General features: G+C 31.4%; 1 protein-coding gene across 2 annotated transcripts in view; it reads left to right on the forward strand.

The window, feature by feature from the left end:
* Positions 1–27,947, forward strand: part of NCAM2 (neural cell adhesion molecule 2) — a 487,657-nt gene that overhangs the window by 310,790 nt on the left and 148,920 nt on the right. For both annotated transcript variants that reach the window (XM_079922649.1, XM_079922648.1), the window contains exons 6-8: positions 7,673–7,790; positions 13,000–13,160; positions 16,069–16,214. In XM_079922649.1, coding sequence (XP_079778775.1) covers positions 7,673–7,790; positions 13,000–13,160; positions 16,069–16,214 — 425 coding nt within the window. The remainder of the gene's footprint in view (positions 1–7,672; positions 7,791–12,999; positions 13,161–16,068; positions 16,215–27,947) is intronic.

Here is a 27,947-nt window from a genome sequence, read left to right on the forward strand (position 1 = left end):
CTTCAGTTCAGTCCAGGGATTCTGAAGAAAAAAAAAAAAAAATCTCTGATAGATTGTGTCCTAGTATTTCAAATTCTGATATTTTTCAATTAGCAATATGCCTGCTACCATTTATATTTCAGAATCCTCAAACAGATTATCCATGCATGTTTTCTAAGTGTTACAGACAAATTGAGTGATAGAGACAAATGTAGAGGAGATTCTCCAATTTACCCAGAACTGGAACTCTGTAATATTATTTTTAATCTTATTGACATGTATGAGATCGGGGTTTCTTCCTCATTTCTTAACTCTAAAGAATTATTAAAGACATTAACAGGAATGGTGTACAGCAGCTCTTTTTTTTATTTTACTTCTTTTTTTTTTAGGTTTTTTTTTTTTTTAACATCTCTATTGGGGTATAATTGCTTTACAATGGTGTATTAGTTTCTGCTTTATAACAAAGTGAATCAATTATACATATACATATGTTCCCATATCTCTTCCCTCTTGCATCTCCCTCCCTCCCACCCTCCCTATCCCACCCCTCCAGGTGGTCACAAAGCACAGAGCTGATATCCCTGTGCTATGCGGCTGCTTCCCACTAGCTATCTACCTTACGTTTGGTAGTATATATATGTCCATGCCTTTCTCTTGCTTTGTCACAGCTCACCCTTCCCCCTCCCCATATCCTCAAGTCCGTTCTCCAGTAGGTCTGTGTCTTTATTCCTGTCTTACCCCTAGGTTCTTCATGACATATTTTTTTCTTAAATTCCATATATATGTGTTACCATACGGTATTTTTCTTTCTCTTTCTGACTTACTTCACTCTGTATGACAGACTCTAGGTCCATCCACCTCATTACAAATAGCTCAATTTCACTTCTTTTTATGGCTGAGTAATATTCCATTGTATATATGTGCCACATCTTCTTTATCCATTCATCTAATGATGGGCACTTAGGTTGTTTCCATCTGTGGGCTAGTGTAAATAGAGCTGCAATGAACATTTTGGTACATGACTCTTTTTGAATTATGGTTTTCTCAGGGTATATGCCCAGTAGTGGGATTGCTGGGTCATATGGTAGTTCTATTTGTAGTTTTTTAAGGAACCTCCATACTGTTCTCCATAGTGGCTGTACCAATTCACATTCTCACCAGCAGTGCAGGAGTGTTCCCTTGTTGTTGAAGGTTGTGCACCAGTCACTACCATCCATCCTCATAACTCTTTTCATCTTGCAAAACTGAAACTGTATACTCATTTAACAGTAACTCCCATTCACCTCTCCCTCCAGCCTCTAGCAACCACCATTCCACTTCCTGTATCTGTGTTTTTGACTACTCTAAGTGCACAATAAGTGGAATTATAGAGTATTTGTCTCTATGTGACCGATTTATTTCACTTAGCATAATGTCCTCAAGGCTCATTCATGTTGTAGATACACTACAACAAGTAGTTAGAATTTTCTTTTCTTTTTCGAGGCTGGATAGTATGCCATTTTATGCATATACAAGATTTTGTTTATCCATTTATTAGTCTATGGACATTTGTATTGCTTCCACTTTTTAAATATTATGGATAATGCTGCCATGAACGTGGATGAGCAAATATCTCTTTGAGGCCTTGTTCAAAATCCTTTTGAGTATATACCCATAAATGAAATGGCTGGATCACATGGCAATTGTATTTTTAAGTTTTTGAGGAACCACCATACTGTTTTCCATTTTCCATTTTACCAATAATGCAAAAAGTTCCAATTTCTCCACATCCTCACTAATGCTTGCTATTGTATTTTATTTTTTTAATAGTAGCCTTCCTATTAGATATGAGGTGGTATTTCAGTGTAGCTTTGACTTGCAGTTCCCTAAGGGTGCTGTTGAGGATCTTTTCATGTGCTTATCTGCCACTTGTGCATCTGCTTTGGATAAATGTCTATTTAAGTCCTCTTGCTCATTTTTGAATTGGGTTATGTATTTTTTTGTTGTTGCTGAATTTTAGGAGTTCATTATCTATTCTGGATGTTAATGCCTTATCAGATATACAATTTTTAAATATTCCTCCATTCTGCATGTTGCCTTTTTACTCTCTTTTTTTTGTTGTTGCCTACACCTTTGGTATCATATTGAAGAAAACATTGCGAAATCCAGTGTCACACAGCTCTTGCCTTATATTTTTTCCTAAGAGTTTTAGTTTGTAGGTCTGATTCTTTCTGAGTTAATTTTTGTATAGTGTCCTCTTATAATCCTTTTCTATTCCTTTGGAATTGTTAACGTTGTTTTGTTTCTGATTTTAATAATTTGAGTTTTATCTTTTCAAATCTTAATCCATCTAGCTAAAGTTTTGTCAATTCTGTTGATCATTTTAATAAACCAACTTATAGTTTCATTAATTTTGTCTATTATTTTCTATTCTCAATTTAAAAAAAAATTGTTCTAATATTTATTATTAATTTTCTTCTGCTAGCTTGGGTTGTGTTTATTCTTTTATTCTAGTTCTTTATGTTAAGATTAATTTTTGACATAACATATGGGCTTTCTGGGGAATGTCCTACATGCTCTTGAGAAAATGTGTTTACTCTCTTTTTTTGGATAGAGTATGCTGTATATTCATGAGAACTAGTTGGTATATTTTCTTACTTATCTTCTGTCTGGTCATTCAATGCATTATCAAGACTGTATTGTTGAAGTCTCCAACTATTATTGTAGGACTATTTCTTCCTTCAGTTATGTCAGTTTTTGTTTCATGTATTTTGATGGTCTACTATTAGGAGCATAAATATTTACAATTGTTACATTTTCTTGCTATATTGAAACATTTGTTAATATACAATGTTTTTTTCCTCTTATAAACTTTTCGATTCAAAGTCTATTTTGTCTATTCGTATAGTCACCCCTTCTCTTTTTTGGTTATTATATCTTTATCTTTTCACTTTCAATCTATTTGTGTCTTCATTATTGACAGTGAATCTCTTATAGATAGGACATAATTTTGTCATGTGTTTTTAGCCATTGTGCCAATCTCTGTTTGTTTATTGAAAAATTTAATCTATTTCCATTTAAAGTAATTATTGATAAGGAATGACTTACTTCTGTCATTTTGCTGTTTTTCTAAATGTCTTATAGATTTTCTTGTCTCTCATTTCCTGCATTACTATCTTCTTTTTGTTTAGTCAATTTTTTGTAGTGGAACTTTAAAATTCTTTTCTCATTTCTTTTTGTGTATATTCTATACTTATTTTCTTTGTGGTTATTGATGGTATTGCATTTAATGTCCTAAAGTTATAACACTCTATTTTAAATTTATACTAACTTAACTTCAATAAATATAAAAAACTCTGCTCCTTTAAAGCTTAACTCCATTCCTTTCGGTTGTTGATATTACAAAATTACATCTTTATGCATTTTGTGTCTCAAAACATGAACTGACAATTCTTTAAATTGCATTAATCTCTTAAATTATGTAGAAACCAAAATCTGGAATTATAAGACATAGTTAAAATCATACTAATATCTTTTTAAAATATATATTAGTCTCAAATCATATGGAAAAAAATGCAGTTACAAACTGTTGTTGCAGTAGTACTAGCTTTTTTATTGCCCATATATTTACCTTTATTGAGCTCTTTATTTCTTTATATGGCTTTGAATTACTCTCTAGTGTCCTTTTATTTCATCTTGTAGGACTCCCTTGAGCATTTCTTGCAGGGCAGGTCTAGTGGTAACAAACTCCTCCAGCTTTTACTTATCTGAAATGTCTTAATTTCTCCCTCACTGTTGAAAGACAGTTGTCCAGGATATAGTTTTCTTGGTTGACAGTTTTTTTTTTTTTTCTTTTAGCACTTTCAATATATCTACCCAATGTCATCTGTCCTCCAAAGTTTTTGATGCAAAATCTGCTGATAATTACTGAGGATCCCTTGTATGTGATGAGTCACTCTGCTCTTGCTGCTTTCCAAGATTTTCTCTTTGCCTTTGCCTTTTGAAAATTTCATTATAATGTGTCTTGGCCTGGTCCTCTTTGAATTCATCTTAGTTGTAGTTTGTTGAGCTTCTTGGATGTTTATATACATAGCTAAACTTTTCAGCCATTATTTCTTCAAATATTCACTCTGTCCCTTTCTCTCTCACTTCCCTTCTGGGACTCCCACTGTGTGATTGTTGGTCTACGTGATTATGTCCCACTGGTCTTTTAGGCTGTATTCACTTTTCTTCAATCTTTTGTTTTTCTGTTTCTCAGATTCAAGAATTTTCATTGCCTTATTTCGTATTCACTGATTCTTTCTTCTGCTTACTCAGATTTGCTTGTGAATCCCTCTAATGAATTTTTCATTTCAGTGATTATAATTTTAAGATTCAGAATTTCTTTTTGGCTTTTTTTTTAGGTTTTCTATATCTTTATAGGTATTTCCATTTTCTTCATATATTGTTTCCTTGAGTTTTTCCACTTCTTTCTTGAGTTCTTTGAGCATCTTTTAGACAGTTGTTTGAAAGTCTTTATCAAGCATATCTTCCCTCAGGTCTTTTTCAGGGACAGTTTCTATTGATTTAACTTTTCTTTTGAATGGGCCATACTTTCCTATTTCTTTGTATGCCTTGTGATATTTTTTTCTGAAAACTGGATATTTGAACATAATAAGTGCTTCCTATGGAAATCAGATTCTTTCTCAATCCCAGGGTTTACTGTTATTTTTTATTATTATTATTATTATTATTATTATTATTATTATTATTATTACTGAAGGCTGTCTCTATGCCAAAGATCAGCCTGAGATGTAAATTTAAGGTATCCTCAGGTATTTTCTAAGCCTACACCTTTCCCTGGACATGCATGGTCACTTTCTAATATGTCCGTTATATGCAGTTGTTTTTGAATGTCCTAGTCTTTAATGTCTGCCTCCCAAAATGGTAAAAAGAGAAAAATGAAGTGGGCACTAAAAGAATGAGAGTTCATTAAATCCCCTGGATCTCACCATTGTGGGAGGTATAACAACAGTGGCCACTACCTCTTCATCTGCACCTTTGTGATCAAAAGCATCAGTCAGTGATCAGTGCACAGATCCTTGATATCTGAATGACAAAGTCCTTTTTGCCTATCCTGGCTTTCTTTGTGCAACCTACTCTAGGAACACGTGCACAGCTTCCTGCCTCAGATGGGGAGGGGGATAGGTAGCTGCCAGTGTACTAACAGCTGAAACTGACCAGTATTAACAACAGTTTATCTTCCATGTCTTTGCCTGGAAGTTGTAAGCATTCAATAGACTCCACAGTTTCAAGATAGTTGCATTAGACAGATTCTGACAGTGCAGTTGCCGTGTAGGTGTGGAGACAGATGCCTGGTACTTCCTACTCTGCTATCTTCCCCAAGTCCTCTCTTATGTGAATGTCTAAGTGTCATGCAGCCTTAAAAGTAAAAACAAGAAAAGGTAATTATGAAAAGGCTGAGTCTTAAGATGAGCAGTCCTCTGCCAGTTAAAGGATCTACATGTGAATATATTTGATGATATACATTTAGGACAGATCTGAATAATCAATAAATTAGAAAAGAGTTGCTTTCCTGACAATGGTAGAGTGGAGTTTGTTATCCCTATCCTGAATAAATTTGTAGAAATTATTGGTATTTGTTAATCAGAACCATACAAGTATTTCATGGTTAGTACTGTATTCTTTATCTTCCAAAAAACATTTGAAGGAAAGTGGGTGGAGAAAAAGACTGCAAGGCACAGAAGACACATAGACTAGCTGGATTCCACTGTTGATGAAGGGGGGTTAAGATGTCAAGTTAGTGATGTCTTTGGTGCATAAGCAGCCAGTGAGGGGAATTATAACTTGAAGGTGAACCAAAGCTTCCATGTAAGTAAATTATGGAGCTACTTCTCTACGCATCCCCATGCTTCTTGAAGCTAAAATATAAAAAACAGAAATTTACAAAGGATCGACTACTTAATGGGTACAGAACATAAATCTTGGTAAAGTTATTAAAACTGGACATTTCAGATATAGTCAAATGCCAAAAGTATTTTTAAAAAGATAAAATAGAGTAGATACTGGTCTTGTGAGAAAAAAATAATCAGATGAAATATAATTGTTACCTCTTTTGAAATTATTTAATCCAACTCAACAGTGAGTTCAGAAGCAATAAGGTAATATATGTAAAAATGCTGTACAGTCGAAACAGTAGCTAGCAAACTGCCTGAACATCTTGACATCTGAACTAGTGAAAACCTCTGCAGATTTTGATGCTATTTTTCTTCAGAATTACTAGAATTACTCTTCAAAGTACCTCAAAGTATCTAAACATGTAATATTAATATTTTTCTACTAATCTACACTACAATTAAGAACACATATGTCATTAGCAGAGTTAACATATCATAAAACACAGAGATTAAGATTTGTTAATTCTTAGAGATTATCCAGCATATACAGTTCACTTTATAGATAAGAAAATTATGATAAAGAATAAATAACTTGTTTAGGTTAGTAACAATAACAGGAAAAGAACTGGAGCATATGGCTCTCCGTTTGAAAATGTTTCTATCTACATGAATACTATAGAATACTATAGTCAAATTTCAATGACTTAAAATGCAGAGTTAACATCTGAAAAAGAAAAGTCCATCCTACTGTAATACTAGTAATTATTATGTTACTTTACAGACAGCATGACACGTCATGCACCTTGTATCTAAATTCATAAAGGCAGAAACTTGATTAATTGTGCTTAATTACTAAGATACATATCAGTTCCTATCCCCACCATCAATTGTGATAATCAACATCAGTGTTGACCTGAATGCTATTGTAGAGATATTTAATTAAAATCACATTTCTAAATGCCTGTCTGGTCATGTTGTTTAGGATATGTAAAATCAAATATATTAAATAATTATAGGAATATCATTTCATCATATTCAATTAAAAAATCATAAAAGTGTACATTAAATAAAAATTTATGCTTTACTTTGAAATTTTAGCTTCTGTTATGGATGTCATTGATTTGTTTATTGCAAACAGTGCATTTCAGTAACAGTTTCAACGTGTTCAAAATGTGCAACATATACAGTTTTTGCAATGTAATTAGTTAGAAATTGGGGAAGCTTAATTTTAAAATTGAATTGTTCATGAAAATCTATTTCATACTCTCTATGGATTAAGCAATTTCTCTTCATAAAATGTTCTATAGTTGTTTGAAGAAATTAAGTGTAGTTAATCAGAAAGAACATTATGGTTTGACACTTAATTTAAAAGCCCTGTCTTGAATGCTTGCTTATAGAAGTACATACACCGATGAGAACCTAAATAGGAAATCCATTTATGCTCCGAGTAGATCTCAGTATTTATGTAAGTCAGGGTGGTATTGTCTGTCTTTATGTAAGATATAGTTCATAAAAGTGTGTGTATATGTAAATATATATATATATATATATTTGCTAAAATGTCTATTTTTAGTCTAGTTTAATAGATTAAAAATAGTAAAACAGAATTACAGTGAATTATCTAATCATTGTACATTAGAAGGCAGATCAGTGATTTTAGTCATTTTACTATGCAACCAAGTCAGTCCTCTTGATATAAGTGCAGAAGTTGTAAAGCTTAGCTTTAAAAGAAAAAAAAAAACAACAGTAAAAATGTCCCAGTGGTGTTGGTGAAATGTTTTTCATCTCTATTTAATCTACATTCATCTGTTTTTCAGTGCCACCAGCAATCACAATGCCTCAGAAATCCTTTAATGCCACAGCAGAGAGAGGAGAGGAGATGACATTTTCCTGCAGAGCCTCTGGCTCTCCTGAGCCCACCATTTCCTGGTACAGGTAGGTTATGCACCCACATCCCTTTGGCTTGTGTCCATAGTCAGGCTTCCGGAAAAATATTTACAGTCTTATCATTCTGTCCAGAATGGAAACATTGTTTTTGAATTTCAGTTGAAAATGATTTTTGTTTTCAGTTAAGTTGGTTAAATTAACTTGTTAAAGAGAGCAACAGAATGATTTAACACAAGTCAAAGGCTGCGCTCGTAGCCCTGGTCATTTTATCTAAAAGACATGTTTCTGGCCAAAATGGGCCCAGGAGCCCTGTGACAAATTCATCCATTTTATTGTTCCTACTAGAGAGTACCCACAAGTGGGAATTCTAGTATGAATGGCACCACTGTTGTATGTGTACATAATTATATTTTATTAAATATAATTGTATATTTTATTTGTGTACCATATTATTACAGAAAAAGCTAGTTGTGTAGAGTTAAATTTCAATAAATTTAATGTTATGTAACAAAATGTTCAAATGAATAAATTCTCTATTCTAAATCTATTGTTTTACAGTTGACTTTTATATTTTTTTTGAATTTTAAATGCTATTTGATTTCTATTAACATCAAACAGATAACAAAATATTCCACTCTTTTAGGTTGTGTCTCACACTGTTAAAAGGGAGACAATTAAAGTTTAAAAATGGACAGTTTTTAAATATGTATTAGTTATTAATTGAGGTTACTACTCAAGCAAATGTGTAAATATTTATAGAATCACTTCTATACTTCATAAATCATATACTATAAGAATAGTCACAAGAAAACAATTAGAAATTTATATTCAAATTGGCAAAAGTGTCCATAATAAGGATTAGGTTTAAAAAAAATATTTTAAGGAGAATAATTGAAATTCAAAACTATTTTTTATTACTTTCTGAACATTTACTGATACTATCTTCAAGTTTCAAATCTTTATCGCTTTAACATAGCAGGTAGCAATAAACAAGATGTTTCTTCAGACAGGTGTTTCTAGAAGTTCTTTGCAGACAATAATTCCTTTCTGACTCACTGTTGGTATTTTTAAAGGGATTACACATCAAGCATTAACACATTCACCCCAGATAATTATCATGTATCTCAGAGACTTCTGGTTTCTAATGTGTATCCTTAACAGTCAATATTAGATCTAATCACAGCAAGGAAAAGCTCCTGGATCATTCATTACAATGAACAAATATTGGTCTAGAGTCTTATCCTCATCATTTTATCTTTCCGGAGAGACTGACTTTCAGTTTAGACTATTTTCTTAAAGTTTAACATTTGTTTAAAATTCTCATATGTAAGTGGAAATATAATTATCATACAGACTAGAATAAATCAGATTCAGAGGCTAATATAACTGAATAATTTAAATTCATGATTTTGCACCTCCATTTTTTCACATGGCATTAGCCTCATCATTTGGATGGAATAAAATAATAATTATCCTAGTAGCTGGATATATAATATATAATGCGAGAATGGGAGTATGTGATAGTGTTCTTAACAGAGGTAAAATTGGTATCAGAGGGAAGTTTTCATTGTGACATATTTATCTGTAGATATAGACATGTTATCTTTGTGAAAAAAATTCCAAAAAGTATTAGGGCAGCAGTGCAGAGAGAAAAATCCAGACACTACCCATTGCATAGAGATAATATTTCCAAGAGGTATGAGTAAAACCAGTAAAGAAGGTAGTTGAAGACCAAACATTGAGGAAAAATAAGAAATTTTCACAAAGAGAACCAGGAAACCAAAGTGGGAGTAAAAGCAGAAACTCTTAATATCACTTTCTTCATTTCCATTCAAATGTTTCTTCTACTTCTGTTGAGAATACCATATGGATTTTTATTGTTAGCCCTTTAAATTGGTGAATTCCATTGATTTTCAAATGCTAGAACAACCTTGAGTTCCTTGGAATGAACTCACTTGTAATGTCTAATCTGATTTTAATCCCACCAGAGTAGTTTTCTTCATTCTATTTTTTATGTCTATAAGTTTGATGGAGGCCTTTTTTCCTCTTCCATTTCTCTCTTACCATGCCCATATTTTAATTCCTTTAACATATAGAATTATTTTAATAGCTATTTTAATGGTCTTGTCTACTAATTCTATCATCTGTATCGTTTCTGGATTTTTTTAATTGATTGATTTTTTTTTCCTTGTTATAGGTCATATTTTCCTACCTATTTACTATCCTGTCAACTTTTTACTGAGTTTCGGACAAGGAGAATTTTATGTTTTGAGGAGTTGGATATTTTCATGTTCTTTTACTTTAGCTTTGAATGGAGTTAAGTTACATGGGGAAAGTTTGATCTTCTTGAGGTTGCTTTTAGGCTGTTTTAGGAGGATACAGAACAAGCTGCAGTCTAAGATTAACTTGGCTTCATTACTGAAGCAGTATTCTTGTAAGGAGGCAATTTAATGTGTTTAAATTTGTGTTTTAGGAGGTCTTTCTACTCTGGATGATAAGGATGCAAATTATTCCTGGTCTTTTATGAGCTCCTGGGATTGTTGTGCTTTATCTTTTCCAATGGTCCTTGCCTTACTCTTGGAAAATCTTACTGGAGTACACTCACTGATTAGTACTCAGTTAGAGATTGGTTGGAAACCTCTGCAGATCTCTGTAGTTCTCTTTCTTGTGCCTTCTTCTCACATTTTCTTACCTGGAAATTCTAGCCACTTTAACTTCTATCAACTGAGAATTCTGTCTTCCAATTCAGATACACTGCCTGACTCTGTATGGGTTCTTCCTCTCTAAGGGGCAACCTGGAAACTGCCTTCAGGTAGTAAACTATGGTGGTCCTCAGAGGTCACTGTCATGTGCTACCTGTTGACCAATGGTTGAAAACTGTTATTTAATCTCTGTGTCCAGTGTTTGTGTTGTTTAAAATGAGAGAGTAAATATGGTTTTGTTACTCCACTATGGTCAAGAGTGGAATTGTTCTCCCTTTTTTATCATTTCCATGAATCCTCTAATCCTAACCCTTACTTTCTTTTGCCTGGAAAAGTGGCATTTAGAGAAGTGGTTAGAATTTCAAAGGATGGCCCAGTGGAATTTCATCAGAATCCATTGGGAGTCTTTTTCAGACATTGACATTCCACAGAAATGTACTATGAATAACAATGAGTACTTTCTGTATAATGGGTTTGTTGAGAGAGAAGTATTAAGACCTATTACCTGAGTTATTATTCTTTAATGATGTTTTTAAATTGAACTCTTTAAGGGAACATAATCTTTACAACCTGACTTCCTTTAAATTCTTCAAGACCTAACTATCCACTTCAAAGCTCAGATCATGGATTATTTTCCCACGAAAATTCCCAGAGTATTCCAGCCATCATCTTTTCCATTCTCTTCTATTATAATAGATCTCCTACTCCACCCCTCCCAACACACACACAAAGTTATGAATAAATGCATTAATGGGATCTATATTACCCTCTATTGCTATCAATCAGACTATGAATTCTTCATAATAGGTGACCCTGTCTCACTCATTTGCTATACTTCAGACCTTTAGCACAATATTTCACATGAAGTACAGAAATAATCTCTTTATCATAAAGAACACTAGAACTTAGTTAACCTGCTGATTATATTACAAACTAAACCTAAGTCTCTTCATCTGTGAATTGATGGGTGAGGAAATCATACTTAAAATTTAGTTATCTGATCTGTGAATGAAGGTGGAGAGGGAAAATGCACATCTGTGAGCTAATTGTATTTAACCAGGTTAATAATATAGGGAAAATGTTTCCTAAGCCACAAATTGCTGAAACTTCTAGATGATGATGATAATGATGATAATGAGACAAATTAATTCTTTTTTATTGACTAGATTAAGAAATATATTGTATCACTAATTGTGGTGAAAGCCTTATCCATACATAAAATTCTAGGCAAAATTCTGAAATCTTGTCATTATTTATACTTCTAAATATTTGATTAGTGAAAATATGAAAAAAAAAAACAGAAAAGTACAGAGCACTATATACTTTTGTCACTAGTATTTATTAAGGCCTAATTTTTCACCACTCATGAATTTTTGCACATTTCATGTTGTATTTACACATGTCAATAAAAACTGGAAAAATAGATGTTACTGAGTCATAGAAAGACAAGGACTGTGTTAAGATATGTGGCAGTACTTTCTAGAAAGAAGAACTAGAATTCACTGCAAAGATCATTTAGAGTATCAGAAAAATATTCTGTTTCATTCTAGGTAAGATTTTTAATAATCCTTTTAGATATTCCTCTTTTTTAATTTATACTTGTATGGACAAGTAAATCCCCCTAAATTTTTACATTAGTGGGTCTTAAAATCAATTAATTGTCCATTTTACCATGTTGACAAGTAAAAAAGGAGAAAGAAAAGGAGAAGGAGGAAGTGGAGATGAGGAAAATAAAATAACATGAAAAAGAATGTACAATATAAGACTTCACACATATTAAGGGGAATTGTAGAAATTGTTTCAGATTTAAATGCATGTAAAATATTTTTTTTACTATAAGTTATTGTAAAGTTCAAAAGATGTTGTTTTAATGAACAACAAAACTAGAATTGAAAAAAAATTGAACACTATTTCAGTCCAGAAAGACCTTGGAAACTACTTAAAAATACTTATATCTGAGAAAAATTTCTTCTCCTCACTAATGAATTAAATTGTTATCGCAGCATAATTTCTATAACTTTTTTCATGTAATTCTTTCCTCTTACCCTTTTATTGGCAGTACCTATGTGCAATATAAATTCATTATTTATTTAAATGGCATTTACTTTGTCTTTGAAGGGTGTTTCTGTAGAAATTATATTAAACATGTCCCTGGAACCTAGTAAAGAAGTACATTTCATAAATATGTGTTGACTCACCAACATGAAATGTGTGTTTGGAATTTAAATCAGAAAATAAAACTTTTTTTTTTTGCTAATAATCAAAGTGAAAATTGAATAAAAGTGTTTTTTGCCTAAGATGAGTGTCAACAATTCAACACAGCTCAAACGTTATTTTTGTCTCTAAAGTCAAAACAACTTACAAGTATAATTTTAATATTTATGCATTAAATTCTGTTGAGCTAGTAAAAGTGTATGTTTGACTGGAATATAACTTTATCTGTCAATGACAGTAGCCATGAAATATTGACAGTTACAGGTCAAAAAGTTGAGTATGATCTGCTCTTAAGTTATGAAGTCAGGTTTATGAAGATCAACCTCTGTTTTCTTCTTTAGGAATGGCAAGTTTATTGAAGAAAATGAAAAGTACATACTGAAAGGAAGCAATAAAGAACTCACTGTTAGGAACATAATCAATAGTGATGGGGGCCCGTATGTCTGCAGGGCCACAAACAAGGCAGGAGAAGATGAAAAACAGGTACTTCTCCAAGTCTTTGGTAAGTATTATAGCATAGTAGTTAAAACTGTAATGTCTAGAGGGGGGTCTGAGTCAAATTCTACTCTGTCACTTATATGAACTGTTTAAATTTCTAAACCTAAGTCTCAGTTTTCTCATCTCTAAAATATATTTTAAAATTGCAGCAACCAGATAGAATTATTTTAAGAATTATATGAGATTATACATGTAAATTTTTGTAAAATATTTGCTGACTAATAACAGAGGCTGAAAGAAAATTCATTTAAATTACACATATTGGGATTTATTATATTATATATGGGTTGATCTTCATAAATCTTTAAATGACGTATGTTGGGATCAGTTTTACTTTTAATATATTAATACTTCAAAAGAGCTCACCTATAAGGCTATAATTTGGAAACATTGACCTGTAACCATAATTAAATACTCCCTTTTCATTTTATTAAAAGGAAATGTACATAAATATCTTCCATATTTACCAAGAGCCATATTGCCTTCTTTGGGGAGCTTACAAAGAGTAGAAAACCGGTAAATTAATTTTTAATTATTGATTTATCCCCTATTATATTTGCAAGAGGAAAAAAAAACTGCTGGTAAATGTTTAGAATGTGATTGTTCTCTTTAAAAAGCAAACACTAAAAATTATAGGCATTACTAATATTTAGTATGCTTTCTCCATTTTTAAAAACATTGTTATCAAAAAGCTTTCACAACAAAGAAAGGGGAAGGAAGGAGGGAGTACTCCATAAGAGTAAATGTTCTTTGGTGACCTAAATGAGAAGGAAATCCAAAAAAAAAGAGGGGATATATATATATGTATAGCTGATTCACTTTGCTGTACAGTAGAAACTAACATGGCATCGTAAAGCAACTATATTCCAATTAAAAAAAAGAATAAAATAATACATGAATCTGGTATTGAACTTTAAAAAAAAAAGAAACTACAGGACAAACAAACAACTACAGGATTTCTTTAACAAATAAATTGGGTGGGGGCAGTAACTAAATATGGGTCAAAGTAGACATAAGAAGAACCTCAATCACAATATATAGGCCTCATTTGGATCTTGATTCAAACAAATCAACTGTATAAGGTTTTATGAGACAACCGGGGAAATTTGAACACTGAGTAATTGGTTACTAATAAAGTTGTGTTATGTGTTATAACAGCAACAAAAAGAGTAAGAAGGACCAGTGGTTGCAGTTGGCAGAAGCAGGCATATTACTTAGACCAAAAGACAAATGGTAATACATGTGTGGACACACCCTCTGACAGCTGGTCCTGTAGTAGCTGTAACAGAAATGTTTTTCTATACTAGGGAGATTTTCATAAAGCTTATATTCAAACAAAATAAGACAGACAATAAAGAATATACCAAAGTATATTAAAAAAGAAAATTGGAATAAGATGTTCTAAGAAGAAAGTAAAACTAGATTAATCAGGTAGTGTTGGGTAAAAAGAGCTGTTATTTTGGAGATCATGGTGTTGGAAAGTTACTCAGAAGGGTAATGTTTAGATGTGTTTACATAAAAATCTTTAATGATGAGAAATCAGCAAAGCTATGAGCCAGGAGAAAATTGTTCACATAGAGGGAAGAGTAAACAAACTTAAAATTATTAAAAATTATAGAAAGCATCTAATTTGTTCCATCAGTATTTCCCACTTAAGAAAATGTTCTCTATAAAATGTAAATGCTAAATATGACTCAGTATAAAAATAAATTAATAATTAGAAATGATAGTGTTTGAGATAATTCCAAAGGATAAATAATCTCAATCTATCTCAATGAGCTCATATGAAATATTTAGTTACTTTTAAAAATTAATCTGGCAGTAAGAACACAGACAAAGAAAGTTTCTAATATTTATGTCCTTTCAAATAGAAAATAATGAATGCCATATCACTGTATAATCACTTTGTATAGTAACACTGAACAGATATGTATTGTGTTTGACACAAAAGCATGTATATAAAGTGGAAATAAAACTAAATCCATTAAAGTCAATGGAGTAAACACTGAATTGTAAAAATATATATGCCATGTTTCTGATATCAGGAATCTAATTTTCTAGGATTAAGAACAATTTATTTATATTTCATAATTGATTGCATTTGGTGATCAAAAAGAAACCTGTTACTTGTTCTGAAATAGTAAGTGCTGGCTTTTATCACTTTTAGGTTCAAACAAATAAAAACTTAAGAAATGCCAATAATACAGAATTTAAAAACTTAAAACTTTTTGGTATATGTAAATTTGTGGAGGGATGTAACTTTTAATATTAATATAATTTAAATTACTAGACATGATGTTTTGGTTTTTATAGAAGTCATAACTGTAAAGAAACAATTATCTACAGTATGGAATAATATTAAGGTAGTCTGAGGTCAAAATAAATCAGCTAGAATAATAAAGGTAAATAGTATGTATATATATTTACTTGATAAATATTTTAAACATTGCACATAATTACACTTACTATATATTCAGAATACAATCATTATTTTTCTTCTTTGGTTTTTGTTTTTAAAGTTTAAGAGATAATCACTACATAAGCAGATGTCATACACAGACATACACACAGAAGTGCTCATGTGACTTTACAAGAGGAAAATTTTATTTTTTAGCTTGAGGAAAAAATAATAAAGTGGCTTTTAATTGACAAAATCTTGGAAGGAATTATACTTTTTTATGTTGGTTTCTAAACCACTTAAAATTATTTTTGTAATCATAATCAATAGCATTATTTTCTAGTTTTTTCTCCTACAATTTGCAACTCTCCTGGTGCTCTTATAAAGCAAAGCATGACACTAGATCTGCTCAAAGTTAGTAATTCCATACTATGCTAAAGGGTACTTAAATTGTCACCATGAATAGTAATATTTTCCTCCAATACAGATTGAGTAATGTATATATTTTTTACAGTACAGCCTCACATAATACAGCTTAAAAATGAGACTACATATGAGAATGGTCAAGTCACACTAATATGTGAAGCAGAAGGGGAGCCTATTCCAGAAATCACGTGGAAAAGAGCAGTGGATGGCATCACTTTTTCTGAAGGCGATAAGGTAACAGCAATTTAATATATAGTGTTTTTCAAAACTATTGTATTGGATTGGCCAAAAAGTTCGTTCAGGTTTTTCCATACCATCTTAAGGAACTTTTGGGCAAAACCAATATTTTCAGTGTTTTGCATATAATTAAATATCACATTGGACTCCAATTTATCAAGTAACTTGTAGGAATGCAATAAATGGTTTAATTCTTAAAAAGGTGACTCTACCACAGTTAGCCTAAAAATAAATTCAGAGGAGAAAAAAGTCAAATTGTAATATTTAAAGTTGTTTTTCATTGAGCCAAAAATCTTAGGTTTTTAATATTGTTTCTTAAGTTTACCTACATGCAAACTTTTGGTATAAACTGTATCTATAAAATATCTTATTGCAATTTCAATTCCTCCACCTTGTGCTGTGAAAATGAAAATAATTTAAATTCACAAAATTCTGGCTGTCATTTAACTCTTAACTCTTTAGTATTATCTTTATGTAGTAGGACAGTAGGTTTCTGCCTTTATACAATCTATAACCTGATAAAGACCAATAAGTACAAACACAACAAAATACAGCATTTTGGTAAATGTCACTCTCATGTAAATTGGTGACTTTTCATCAAATACATTCAAGTTCCTAAGAAATCAAGTAAACATTATCATATATTTCACTGCACTCCATAGATTTTCATTATCGTTATTTTTTGTAACTATTTATATAAGGCCCCAAGTATAAACCAAACTGAAACAGAAAGAAAAAGGCAGTGGATTAATAATATGATGGAATTGGCATTTTCACACATGTAAGAATTATTGGATTAAACACATAGATCTCTTTTCTTTCTCAGTGTTAAAGAGCAACCTTTTAAAACCTCTTTGATTTGTTGAAATCAATTTCTGTTGAAGAAAATGATTTCTAAAATATAAGTACCTTTGACTTACCAACATTGATAGCAGTAAAATTTGAAATCAGTTTATTCAAAATATGCTTTCTATCCCTCCAACTCATCATGTAATTTTAACAACATGCTAACTCCATAAATTGACAAAAGAGGCTTCTCCCTGGCCATTTACTATTTATCATTTGAAATAATGTATTCCTGCATATCACCCTTCTTAGCCCCATTTCCTCCTCATGATGGCATTTTTAAGAGCATATTTCTTTTGGCAATAGTTACAGTATTTTGATATACTTGTTTTATACATGAAAGTTGAAAATCAAATTTATAAAATGTGAATGACATTGGCATTCTTCTGGCAACCCAGAAAAATGACATAGAGTTTGCTTTCATATTTTTTTAACTACTACGGTGCATTGCCAAATCTGGAAAGGAGTTATATCTCCATAAACTTCTTTAAAATTGTCCAAAAAAATTAGATATATATATATATATAACTGTAGATAACTGTTTTCATTGTCAGTTTAGTACTTTTCTTTGGACAAAATCACTCAAGAATAATGATTTTCATATTTAGGCACCCTTATTAATTATACGTTCATATTCCTAACTCATACTTTAATTATTTTTTGTACTATATATTTCCTGAAAGTTCTCTTCTCAAACATAGCTTTTACTCTTCATTTAATAGATGTTTCCTTATGTTCATACCAATAATGAGAGGTACATTATATTCAGTTATTTTATCAATAAAAAGTTATCAAGTAACCAGAAGACCATGATATTTTATTCTATGCCCCAAGCCACCAAAACTACATACAGAAATTTCCTTGATAACAGTTGTGAAAAAATAATCACCTAGTTTTTGTTTGCTAGGGATTATGTCTATTAAAGCACACATCTTTTTGTTTTTCTTTTGCTTTGTCACAAAACCATTATAGAAGCCCTAATACACTTTTGTTTTTCCAAACACAACTATTATCCAGTAGATATACAAATTAAGACTACTCACTTCCTATCCTGACTTCTCTCCAAAATTATTTTAACAACACTGCCTTATTTCCTGGATGGTAAGCCTCCTTTCTCCTAACATTCCTAGTTTCTTCAACAGCCGAAATTCAAAAATGGAAGAGTTGAGCTGAGCCTTGAAGTAAGTCACATGTAGTTTTGAATCTCAGCTCAGCCATTTATGTTGCTTCAGCTTTGGCAATACTATGTGAAGTCTTTTTAATATGAGTTTCTTCATCTTTAAAATATGGATAACAATACTTATTTCACTTATTGGTATTAGATGAAGAGTACATTGTAAAATGCATATGAAAGTCTTTAGGATATTGTAAATATTCAATAAACTTTGTTTCTTTATCATATTGCATAAATACTGAAGCATAATTTATCTTGTTTCTATTATTTTGAGTAAACTCAAATTGTTAATAGACTCCATAAAGTCTGATAACTAAAGTCTGATTAAACATTACCATAGAGTATATTGTGATTATATCTCTCTTGTCATGAAAAGTAACATGAGATTGTATTTGCCTTAAGAATCACTTGGAGAGCCTGTTAAAATGCAGACTCTAGAATCCCACTTTCTGAGGTTAATTTAGTATGTCAAGCACAGGACCTAGGAGTACTTTAATAAACTCATCAGTTGGTGTTATATGGATGCTCTCCAAGTCATCCATACATTGGAAAGCAGTTCTCAAGCTCTAAGTCAAATGAAATTGAACAACTTACCCTTTCAACAGAAAAATACTCTTGACAAATTACTTGGCACCTTGGCACCTTGATAGGGGCTTGGAAATCACAGAATAAAACAATCAAAACTTTTCATTACTATCAATGAAAATGATAATTGTGTAGGTCATAGTGAAATATCATCAATAATATACTTCAAACTAATAACTCCATCCAAAAATAGGAAAATATATTTAGCAAATATGTTCATCATTGTAGATTTTCAAAGAAAGGGGTCTCAATTAATGTAGTCACATGTAGATATTTTCTGCAGCTATAGTTCTGTAGCACTATTGGACTATGCATGTTAATGGTGTAGTGTAAAGTATCTTTGCATAATATATCCTTCAGAAACAACAACAAAAAGTATAGTGCTTAAAAACAGAACTCTTTTAAACTCATAACTATTTTCTCTATAATCTACTTTAATGCATCTTCCCTACATTTAAAATAATATATGTAATTTAAAAAACTCTCCTGAAAAATTAAAAAAATACATGTAATATGTAAGAAAAATACAGTATACACTTGCTTTAGAAATATTTTTGTAATATCCATTGTTATTTTAAGATATTTTGTTCATTTTACTTTTTAAAAAAATTTACAGTTTTACCTCACTAACTTTTAATTATACATTTATTGAAAAAATATGGGCAATTTATTTTAGTGATAACTTGATAATTTTTCATTAAAATATCAATTTACTTGGGTTATCAAAAATTTTATTAAATTGATAGCTCAATTTTAGCACATTATTTTTTTGGAGTCATCCTAAGATACATTTGTGTATAAAAATTAGAAAGCCCTGACCTCTTCATTTAATAGATGCTATATACATAACTATAATAATAGTTAAATGCACACAATAAAGTTTAAGACAGAACCAAAGCTAATATCATGGAATGTGTTTAATTCAGCTATGACTCAAAAGTTGTAAATTGTTTTGCAATTTAAACACTAAGCAATCTAAATTTTTTACATTAAAAATCTTTATTTTCTAAATAAAACCATGCTTTTTCACAGGGTTGATTTGAGGATTATGTGAGATTGTATGACTAGAGTGTTTTGAAATCCCTGGTATAAACCTGTGTCATCTATTTTGAATCATTTTCCTTAAATGATCCCTTATTATCATTCTTATTGATCAATAAATATTAGTAGATGTACAATTATGAGTATTGTTAAATTAGTATGGGAAGGCATGAAGTGTCATTCAAGTCAAAATTTAATCCCAAATTTGTCACTTTGACGTGTCATTTACCATGTTAATTCTCCTGCCTGATTTCAGTTTCTGCACGTCTATATTAGGGTAATAATAAAACCTCCCTGGAAAAGTTTCTAAAGATGAAATGAGAGCATGCAGATCAATATCTTAGACCCAGATTTAACTTAAAAGTGTTATCTTCTCTTTTCCTTGGAGGTATTTAGTCTTTAGATACTTTAGAAATGAGACAATGATATTAATTCTGTGACAATGACTGCTGCCCCAAAGAAACCAGATAAAAACTAGTATGAGCATAGTCATATGTATTGTATGAATAATATCATCCACAAAACAATAGAATGTTGTTACAGTTGTTGTAGATTTTGCATCTTTGACATAGCTTTATGTAGAAGTTTACTATGATATAATCTCTAGCAATGTCATTTCAATGACTCATATATGAACTTGTCTTACCATACTAAATTCCAAATCTTGTAACTATATATTGCATTCCTCTTGGAAGTTGACAATGTTGGGAATCTGCATTTGAGTGTCATCTTAATCACTGTATGTGTCAATCTCTATCATTGCAGGGAAATACTACAGATGAGGGCTGTAACTTACTATCCTGCATAAGGATAGACTTTCAGATTACTCTGAGAGGTAAAGCCTGGTCTTTACTCGGTGAGACACAATATCAGACTAGAAATACCACAGATTTATTACATCATCATCTTCTTTTTCCCTCTTTCCCAGGTCTATCTTCTCCCACTCTCCCCAGAATTTTCCTTTGTAGGAAATAGGTCATTTTTTTGCTTCCTTTTGGGCCCTATTTCACCTCCGATATTATGTAGAAATAAATATTGATTTGGAAGAAACACTTCCACATTCTAAGAAGTACCTAAACAAGTCATTAAGATAGGAAGAAAAAGAAATTGTACGCCCCACAAAGCCAGGTTGCTTAAGAATGCCAGTTCTTCATCAATTTTCAAGATATGATTTCATATTCATATGATAAAATTAGTTAATTTTGAACATTTTTTAGAAATTTTGTTGCTTGTCATTTTGGGAGTAAATGGAAGTAAAAGATCTACAGGAAGTGATTTTTATCTCTAAAATTCTTACAAAAATGTAAACATAACAGTAACCAATCTCATCTATGTGAATAGACTGTTTTATGTAATAATTCTAAAGTGCTTATAATATTGTTTGGTGGATGACATCTCACATGAGTCGTGTATCTACTCTTAAGATACAGAATCTATAATTATTTTATTTCTGGTATATTTGTCCTACAGAGTAAATTTTAGTCCTACCTCCACTAGAAATTAATCTCACTCTACATTGAATAAGAAGTATTTGAACTGTTTAGCAATAATTTGTAACTGTTTTAAAGCAGAATTTCTCAAACTTCAGTCATTTGACCATCAGTTTCATTTCTTTTCCATATTCGTGTGCATCCTGGACTGTTATACACTTAATTTTTTTTCTTTAAATTAAATTAGCTTTTTCTTCATTCTAATTCTAACCAAAAATATCAGTTACATTTTAAAGTGCACATCAAGGTAAATATAAAACTATAAAATAAAATTTGTTGTAGGGGCTTCCCTGGTGGCGCAGTGGTTGAGAGTCCGCCTGCCGATGCAGGGGACACGGGTTCGTTCCCCAGTCTGGGAAGATCCCACATGCTGCGGAGCGGCTGGGCCCGTGAGCCATGGCTGCTGAGCCTGCGCGTCCTGAGCCTGTGCTCCGCAACGGGAGAGGCCACAGCAGTGAGAGACCCGCGTACCGCCAAAAAAAAAAAATTTGTTTTAAAAATAATACCTAAACTTAGCATGTGCACCTTTCCTGGTACACACACCATGCTTTTAAAACACTGCTTTTATTTCAAACGTACTTTGAATTAACATGATACAAAGTTTAGCTACAAAATTTTGAGGACAGACCCTGTTATGCTTTCTTTTATTTGGGGGGTCAAGCACTTCCCTCCAGTAAATAAATATGCTACATTTTTAGGAAAGTTCACAAATCATAGTAACAAAAACCCATTTAATTTCAATCCTTAACACCAAATGATCTTTTCAAAATGATGCTAATAAACTCAATAACTAAAGCATAGTGATTTAACTTCAAAAACAATGTTTTTCTATTTTGCTGAAGTAAAATATGAAATGCTGGTAATGGTCTAAGTTTAGATCAACTCAAACTTTGTGATTAAAATAATAGGACTTTCTGTTCTTTTACATTCATTTGAAAAATGTGTTTTTCTGTGTCAAAGAAAACAAGCCTACTGATTCAACATTAACTTTAGTACTTTAAGTCCATTTTGCTTTCTGTTCCTTTGAATAAATAGATGTATTTAAACTGAAATTTAAGATAAAAAAATACAAATTATAGTCTACTTTAACATTTAGCTTTGCACTTACATACAGAAGTCATAGTTGTACCAGAGTGTTTCTATTTTAATTGTATATAAGTAGTAAACATTTTTCTCCATGAATTGAGGCACTATGATCTGGACAATACTTACTTCAAATGTTCTTGCAGAATAAACTACCAAGACAAAAGGAATTTCTAGTAATAATAAAGATGGGCAGTTCTTTGATACAAGCACCTGAATAAAATATGTTTTAAATTTTATAACAAATTAAATTCCTAGTGTAAAAATATTTATAATTACATTACTGTATTCATTATTATATTGTTTTATGCTCTAGGATATTATTTTTTATTGCATAGGTACAGCTTTGGACCTAAGGAAAGTTCATGTTTTTAAATGATTTATTTAAACCACTTTTAATGGAGGGCAGAGGATAATGGAGTAAACTTTTCACATTATATGAAAATCTCTACTAAAAATTCTTAGATATTTTTATATATAAACTGTGAAAATTACATTAGCCTTTCTGTATTTCCCCCTTTTTTCATTCTAAAGCAAATACAAGTTCTTGAAAATTAAATTTAATAAAATGTAACAGTAAAATTATCTTTACAGTGACAGGAATTTATGTCACTAACGTTTCCTTTATCATTTGCCCAAGTTCTTTTAACAACCATCAACAAATATTTTTGAGGGATTTTGTGTTTACATGTGCTATACTATGCACAAAGAATATAGCAATGTAAAAAAGTTTTCTGACTCATAGTGCATACAATTTAGGAGAGGAGATGGAATCAAAGCATATTTAAAATTAGCAGTATTTTATTTATGAATATGCAATTTTGATATATGAAAACTCATATGCAAAATATCAATTTTAAGTATATAAGTAGACTTCTACAAGGCTACACATATAGCTGTGGCATAGTTTTCTGTGCTATCACAGACCCAGTTCAACTTGTTCTTCTGAAAGTCCTCTGTATTGGTGCATTTTGGAAAGTATATCTATCTACTCTCATTAGAATATCTCATTTCAATTTGCTCTAGGCTGAAAATTGCTTCGACTCTGATTTAAAAAGAAACTTTAAAAAATATTTAATGGTGTAATTGGCAACACCTTTGTATTACAGGAGACAACTTAAAATTTTCAACTTCTTTTTATTCTTTAAATAGAAATTACAAAATGAGACTAACAAATCCACAGTTACTGATTTAAGAAAGAGAGACTGTAGTGTTTCAGGTATCTGTGCATTATTATAAAAGTTCCAGTTCAAATATTTTAAAAACAGTCATGTACAGTTGAACTAGACAGATTGCTTGCTGTGGGTAGTAGTATGATAAAATAGTAGATGGAAGTTACAAAAATGCAGAAACTTTCGAAGACTCAGGGGTTATAGATAATGGAATGTATTAAATTCCAAATGACAGAATGTCCAGTCCCATGAACTTCTCTATCACAATTTGTAAGATCAGCAATGTCTAAAAAAAAAAAAATCCTTTCATTTGATGTGACATTGTATTAGAAGATCTTAAATAATCTTTGTTACCCTGATATTCTGCCTTGCTGTGAAATTAAATCTTTGAGTTAATATTTGGGGAAGGGGATGAGTGGTACTGAACCAAAGTTGTACATCAGAATCACATAAGGAGCTGTATACACATGTACCTGACTGAGCCTTACTCCCTGGGAAATGTCTGAGCCTCTCTCCCAGAGTTCTAACTGCACCTGACTCCTAGATATTCTTATCCAGTATCTTTGACAGGGATTAGAGAGTTATATTTTGAAAAGCCCCAGAAATTGCTCCTGTGTTTGTACCCTGTAGAGAACCACTACCTTTAAAATTACTATGTGTCTTGCATCACAAACCGCCCCCCCACACACACACACATAAAAATACACACAGTCAACTTAATGTGATCTTGATATCCAATACATATATAAGATATATAAAAGGAATTAGTTTGTCTAACTCATGGATTTCTAGTCATGTTAGCATTGGTATTCCCAGTTGGTATAAAACAGAGCTTAATGGATTGAAATTATGTGGTAGTTGCAACACTGATTCTTTGTTTCAATTTCTGGATTTGCCATTTACCTTCTCTGTGACTTCAGGGAAGTTGTATTTTTCAGTTCCATCATTGATAAAATAAATCCCCTTCAAACTCTATTTCCCTATTCTATAAATCTTTCTATTGATTCAGTAGATAATCACATATTTTAAGATACAGTTTTTATTTCCATGCTAAGCCCTTTTTAAATTCATGTATTTACTAATTTTTCAATTCATAATTTTCTAATAACTTAATATAGTGAGGCAGTGTGTTTGCAATTTCCTTCTTCTATATAGCTTTTCCATATAACAATTATAAGAAAAGCTAAGATTACTTTGGCAATGTCTTTACATTGGAAAAACAATGTCAGTTTCTGGTTGTAGAGAGGAATGCTAAAGAGCATACTCCTGGCACCTGTAGATTTTAATGCCTGTATTTTTTTTTTTTTCTTTTCAGAGGTAATGGGCTTTTCTGAAGGATTTTGTATTTGAATGACATTTTTAAGGTCTTTCTAATGCAGTTTTTCCTACTAGTGTTCTGAGAGCAGTATTATAGATCCCTGCTGGGCAATAGGCAAAATGGATACTTCTATTCCTCATCTGACATACGTAGGGCGTAGATTATAATTAGGCATGTTGGAAATCTTCCTGGATGCTTCTGAGCTTGCTCAGAGGTGGGTTTTCAATCATTTACAACTCTCAGAAATTTCTTTTCCAGCCCACACCTCAAATAAAAATTATCACAGAAGTCTAGTCATAAGTTCAACATGTAATTTTAAAAAAACATTTTTGAGAAAATTCTGGGAAATAGTTAAAAACTAAAAATTTCATTGTTTTAAAAAAACATCAGTTATTAATGAACTATTATTTTAAAATATATATAAGTATATCCACTTGAAAGAAACTATCATCTTGTTTGTAGGATGATATGATATTAGTTCACAATTTTACCATAATTGTTCTGGGAAAAAAAACATTATTTACATACTGAAAGTGATTTTTCTTTGGCTTTGTAGCAGAAAATATATTATTTTTTCTTGTAAATGCCATATTCTGTTACAGACTTCATGTGGTACTTACTTTATCTTATGAAGAAATTTACCACTGAAGAAAATATAAAATAATGTAGCTACAAAAAAATGTAGATTTTAATGAATATTAATCGACTGAACAAAAATAACAAATTTTCTGCTAAATGTAATTTTGATTTACTTATGTGAAATTTTAGTGGAAAACAGGAACTAAATTCAAAAAACAAAATGAAATAAATTTGAATGAAGTGCTGTACAAGTAGACACAGTATATCTGAAAATATTTCAATAAACATTCTAATAAACAACTTGCAAAAAAAATAATACATTTGATGACTTCCATTGTCAAGTTTAAGCATGAAGCAAAAACAAGTGCTTAAAAAAATGTTAGTTACACGATAATTAATTTGTAAAATTGAATACCTTTTCATGAAAGGTACTTTAACACAGTTATTATAATGCCCTCATTGCTTTGACTCATGGATTAACAGATAATAAATTTAAATAAAATATATTAAACAAAGTTATCTTCAGTAATAACTCTGTTCAGCCATCTATTGAGTAGTTGTGTTTACTGAGGGGATAAAACCTTCTTAGTGAGGCTCTTCCTTGGCTACTATGTATTGTCATGATCTATATCTTAGAGCAGCATCATTGCTGTTGTTTTGTAATCCACAAAATTTCTTATTCAACTTTCTAAGTTCTTCATTCTTGGAAGCCAGATTATTTTGGATGCATATTTAATAGTGTATCTACTTATAAGAAAAACATTTATACTCTATCAAATATATAAAAATTATGTAATTTTAATATCTGTGGATCCTACCATCTTTTCCCTTGCCCAAATCACCCACCTTGTTCACTTCTTTTAGTCCCCAGCTTAAATTTCATTGTCTATTATAATCACTATCACATATGTACTCCTGGATCTTTTTTTGCTTTGTGAACTGTTTCTAGCAAAATGTCAGTCATGGTTTAATTAACCTCAATACCTATTCCACACATGTTGCAAGACAGCTGAAGTTAGCTGGAGGAAAACTACAATCATTCTGAATGATCTTCCTTTAAAATTGTGACCCATAGCTTAATGCATGCTCTTTGTGTTTTGCAGTACTCATGCCACATTTTCCTGGCTCATTTTCTTCACCAGTTTTAGATACATTTCCTCTATCCTCAAGTTCATAAGCCTCCTTTGTTCTAAAAAAGCTCAGCTGGTGAACTGGTTCCTCTTTACTAAGAAAATAAAAACAATCAAAAGAAAACTGTAACAAATTCCTATTACTACATCTACATCAAACATAGCTGAACCTATATATTACCATGGAGGTAATATTCAAGTTTTTATGTGGATGCTAGTTCCAATCCTCTCTAACATATTATAGACATTAATCTAATAATTTATCTCTCTATTCCCAACATTTTTTTACTCTCCACCTTATTTATTATTCCCATCAACATTCAAAAATATTTTATTTCTTTTATATATATTATAGCATATAATATATAATTAACATAATATGTAACTTATACACAACGTACATTTATGTATTTTTTAAATTTATTTATTTTAGTTTATTTATTTTAGTTTTGGCTGCATTGGGTCTTCGTTGCTGCATGAGGGCTTTTCTCTGGTTGCGGTGAGGTGGGGTACTCTTCTTGGCCATGCACAAGCTTCTCGTTGCAGTGGCCTCTCTTGTTGCGGAGCACGGGCTCTAGACGTGTGAACTTCAGTAGTCGTGGCACACAGGCTCAGTAGTTGTGGCTTGTGGGCTCTAGAGTGCAGGCTCAGTTGTTGCGGCACATGGGCTTAGTTGCTCCACAGCATGTGTGATCTTCCCGGACCAGGGCTTGAACCCGTGTCCCCTGCATTGGCAGGTGTATTCTTAACCACTGAGCCACCAGGGAAGTCCCTTTTCCTGTATTTCTAATTTTATTTTTTTCTTCCAGTTTTATTGAGATATAATTCCCATACAGCACTGTATAAGTTTAAGTTATACAGCATAATTATTTGACCTATATACATCATGAAGTGATTATTATAATAAATTTAGTGAACACCCAACTTCTCATATAGATACAAAATTAAAGAAATAGAAAAAAATATTTTCCCTGTGATGAGAACTCACAGGATTTGCTCTCTTAATGTTCATATATAACATACAGCAGTGTTAATTACATTTATCATGTTGTATCTTACATCCTTAGTACTTACCTTATAACTGGACGTTTGTGCCTTTTGACTGCCTTCATCCACCCCTGCCTCTGGTAACCACAAATCTAAATATGAACTCTTTTTCTATGAATTTGTTTGTTTTTGAAATATAATTGACTTTCAATACTATGTTAGGTTCTATTAAACAATATAGTGACTCAGCAGTTCTACACATTTCACAATTATCTCCACAATAAGTCTAGTTATGGTCTGTACCCATACTTAGATATTACATAGT

This window comes from Stenella coeruleoalba (genome assembly GCF_951394435.1).
Source record: "Stenella coeruleoalba genome assembly, chromosome: 5".
Taxonomy (NCBI): Eukaryota; Metazoa; Chordata; class Mammalia; order Artiodactyla; family Delphinidae; genus Stenella; species Stenella coeruleoalba.